Source organism: Coturnix japonica, unplaced genomic scaffold, assembly GCF_001577835.2.
Source record: "Coturnix japonica isolate 7356 unplaced genomic scaffold, Coturnix japonica 2.1 chrUnrandom486, whole genome shotgun sequence".
NCBI classification, from domain to species: Eukaryota; Metazoa; Chordata; class Aves; order Galliformes; family Phasianidae; genus Coturnix; species Coturnix japonica.
In genome coordinates, this window is record NW_015439881.1 from 98,926 (window position 1) to 102,762 (window position 3,837).

The 3,837-nt window shown below is 41.8% G+C and overlaps 1 protein-coding gene across 1 annotated transcript in view; it reads left to right on the forward strand.

The window, feature by feature from the left end:
- LOC107307095 (IgGFc-binding protein-like) overlaps positions 1–612 on the forward strand; it is a 20,531-nt gene extending 19,919 nt beyond the window's left edge. Inside the window, exon 18 of the mRNA XM_032441676.1 lies at positions 167–612. Coding sequence (XP_032297567.1) covers positions 167–224 — 58 coding nt within the window. The 3' untranslated portion in view covers positions 225–612. The remainder of the gene's footprint in view (positions 1–166) is intronic.
- The last annotated feature ends 3,225 nt before the right edge of the window (positions 613–3,837 follow it).

Consider the following 3,837-nt stretch of genomic DNA (forward strand, 5'->3'; position numbering starts at 1 on the left):
GCTCCCATTTCAGACCCTATAAAGCATTTTACCTATAGAATGAACCCCATAAAACACAATACCATCAAACCACGTTCCTATATGGACACCCAACCCCCCCTTCCCCCTATGGATGAGGATGAGGAGGGTCTGGCCCTTCCTCCCCAGCTCCTCTCCTCTCTTCCAGCCGGGTCCCCAACCCCGTAAGGATGGAAGTGGAAGCTCCTGTCTATCCTGCCCCATAAGGACGCCATGATGGGGGACGGATGCAAGAGGAGCCCACACACCTCTCCTAATTATCACCTGCATCAATTAGCACTCATTAACCTTTAGCCTATGGAGGGCAGGCCCAATGGGGCCCTGTGATGGACCTCTAGACTTGCATCATTGAAGCGGATACGAAGGCCTCGATCCGACCCCAAATTGAGGAGAAAAATGGGGGTTTTGGGGCTGATTTCATCCTGGCGGGACCCACTGATGCTGCTGAGAAGAAATCAAGGCCGTCTGACCCCAATCCCACCTCTTCTCACCCCAAAAATCCCCTCCCTTTATTCCCATTGGATGCCTCCATGAACGGCGCTGCCTCTGCTGTTGGGTAAAGCAATAAAACTTGTTTTTATTTTTATATTTTAACCATTTTTGGTGGCTTTTTTGGGGTGTTTTTTGCTCTTTTTCACCTTTTGCTCCCGTCTTTCCCTTTGTTTTTCCCTATTGATTTATGTGTATATTCATTATTATGGCCCATTCAACGCCTTCCCCCCCTTCATTCCTATAGAGCCAAGATATGTCTCTATCTCTTTAATTTTGTTAATTAACTGTTAATTTCTTCATTATCTTAATATATGTATAGTTTAAGAAGATGATTTGCACCCTCAGCTCCATTCAGGGGATGAAAAAGTGGGAAATGGTGGTTTTTTACCCCAAAAAGAGGCATTGCAATGCAAAGCAAAGGGGCACTGCAATGCAAAGCAATGCAAAGCAAAGGGGCACTGCAATGCAAAGCAATGCAAAGCAAAGGTGCACTGCAATGCAAAGCAATGCAAAGCAGGGCAAAGCAGGGCAAAGCATTGCAAAGGTGCACCGCAATGCAAAGCAAAGTGACAGTGCAACAGGAAAGCAATGTAAAGCAAAAGGGAACTGCAATGCAAAGCAAAGGAGCACAGCAATGCAAAGCAATGCAAAGCAATGCAAAGCAATGCAAAGGATTGCAAAGGGGCACTGCAATTGAAAGCAATGCAAAGCAATGCAAAGCAAAGGTGCAATGCAATGCAAAGCAATGCAAAGCAATGCAAAGCAATGCAAAGCAATGCAAAGCAATGCAAAGCAATGCAAAGCAAAGGGGTACTGCAAAGCAAAGGTGCACTGCAAAGCAAAGGTGCACTGCAAAGCACTGCAAAGCAATGCAAGCAATGCAAAGCAATGCAAAGCAAGGGTGCACTGCAAAGCAATGCAAAGCAATGCAAAGCAATGCAAAGCAAAGGTGCTCTGCAAAGCAAAGCAAAGCAATGCAAAGCAATGAAAAGCAATACAAAGCAATGCAAAGCAATGCAAAGCAATGCAAAGCAATACAAAGCAATGCAAAGCAAAGGGGTACTGCAATGCAAATTGACAATGCAATGCAAAGCAATGCAAAGCAATGCAAAGCAAAGGGGTACTGCAAAGCAATGCAAGGCAATGCAAGGCAATGCAAAGCAATGCAAAGCAATGTAAAGCAAAGTAAAGTAATGCAAAGCAAAGGGGTTTTGCAAAGCAAAGGCGTCCTGCAAAGCAATGCAAGGCAATGCAAAGCAAAGTGCAACAGGAAAGCAACGCAAAGCAAAAAGGGAACATCAATGCAAAGCGAGGCCCAGCACAACAGCAAAGCAGTTGAACCTTTCAACTCCCCAGCAAAAAAAAAAACCCACAAAAACACAAAAAACAAAGAACCCCATCCATGCACTTTGCAAACCCACGCTCTGAACTGACCCGAAACATCCCGGATTGTGCAAATCTTCCCCCTCTGCTCCGTTTATTTGCCTGCAGGGCAAAGCAAGATCGAGTGTCCCCCCTCATCCCCCCCCCTTTGTACATTCAATTCACTTCTCCCATTGCAAAAGCAAAGCAAAGGAGTGGGAAGCAAAGCGTGGGAGGGTTGCATTTCCCGGACCATGGTTGGAGCAAAGCCCGGAGGGGTTTTGCAACACGAGACGTGTTTGCATCAACCCGAGATGTGTTTGCACCAACCCGAGATGTGTTTGTTTGCACCAACCCGAGATGTGTTTGCATCAACCCGAGATGTGTTTGCATTTTGCAAGGCCCTGCAAGCAGGAAGAGAGCAGGGCGGGGTGGGGAGACCATGCAAAAGTGGGGGGTGGGGAACAAAGTTGTTTTGCTGCGACTTTTGCAAAAAGCCCCGTTTTGTTTGACCTGGAATTCATGCAAAAGTCCTCATTTTTGTTCTATTTCCTCCCCCTTTTTTTAATGCATCTTCTGCAAAATAATCCTGGGTTTTTTTTGATGCATGTCCCTCTTTTTGCAAAAATCCCGCTTCTCTCTTGCATCTGTTTGCAAAAAAAAATCCCACTTTCTTCTGCAAAAAACCAAAAAATAAAACCAAAAAAACAAAGAAAAAAAACCTTTTTTTTTTTTTTTCTCAGCAACCTTTGCAAAACTCCCACTTTTTAGCTGCTTTTTATTTATTTATTTATTTATTTATTTATTTATTTTGCAAAACTCCCACTTCCTTTTAGCTGGAATTATTGTAAAAAAAATCCTTTTATTTCTGCTGCAATTTCTACAAAGCTCTTGAGCTCTGCTGTGATTTTTTTTGCAAAATTCCCACTTTTTTTGCTTTGATTTTTGCAAAACTCTCACTTTTTTTGCTACAACTTTTGCAAAAAAAAAAAAAAAAAAAAGTCCCACTTTTGTTCCTAGCATTTCTTGCAAAATCTCACTTTTTTGGTGCATCTTTTTTGCAAAAAATCCCACTTTCTTTCACCCCAAAATTCATGCAAAATTCCTTTTTTTTTCTGCTGCAATTTCTGCAAAACTCCCAATTTTTCCTTGTGATTTTTGCAAAACTCCCACTTTCTTTTACCCAGAATCCATGCAAAACTCCTTTTTTTGGAGGCTACTTTTGCAAAAACTCCCGCTTCCTACTGCAACATTTGCAAAATGGCACTTTTTCCCTTTTTCTTTGTTTTCATTGCATCAACTTCTGCAAAACTCCAACTTTTTTACTGCACATTTTGCAAAAACCCCACTTTTTGCTGCAAGTTCTGCAAAAAACCTACTTTTTTACTGCAAATCTTACCAAAAAAACACACTTTTTTGCTGCAAGTTTTGCAAAATACCCACTTTTCTACTGCAAATTTTGCAAAAAAAACCCCACTTTTTTATTATTATGCATGTTTTGCAAAGAAAAAAACCCCACTTTTTATTATTTTTATTGTATTTTATTATTTTTATATTTTATATGCATATATTTATATATTTTTTATATGTATTTTATTGTATTTTGTGCAAAACCTCCACCTGAGCTCCACTTTGTGGTGCAACTTTTGGAGCCGAGCAAGAAAGCAGCAGAATTCAGGCCTTGCAAAAGCAAACACAGCAACGCTCCCACCTGCTGCAAACAGACGGGTTGCAAATGCAAACAGAAAGGAGACCAATCGTCTGCACCCTGGAGCAAATGCAAAAGTGCAATGCCTCCACCTGCTGCAACAGCAAGACATTGCAGCGATGCAAGTGCAAAAAGTGCAATGCATAAAGGTGGTGCAAATGCAAAAAGTGCAATGGTTAAATGTGGTGCAAATGCAAAAAGTGCAATGGTTAAACGTGGTGCAAATGCAAAAAGTGCAATGGTTAAATGTGGTGCAA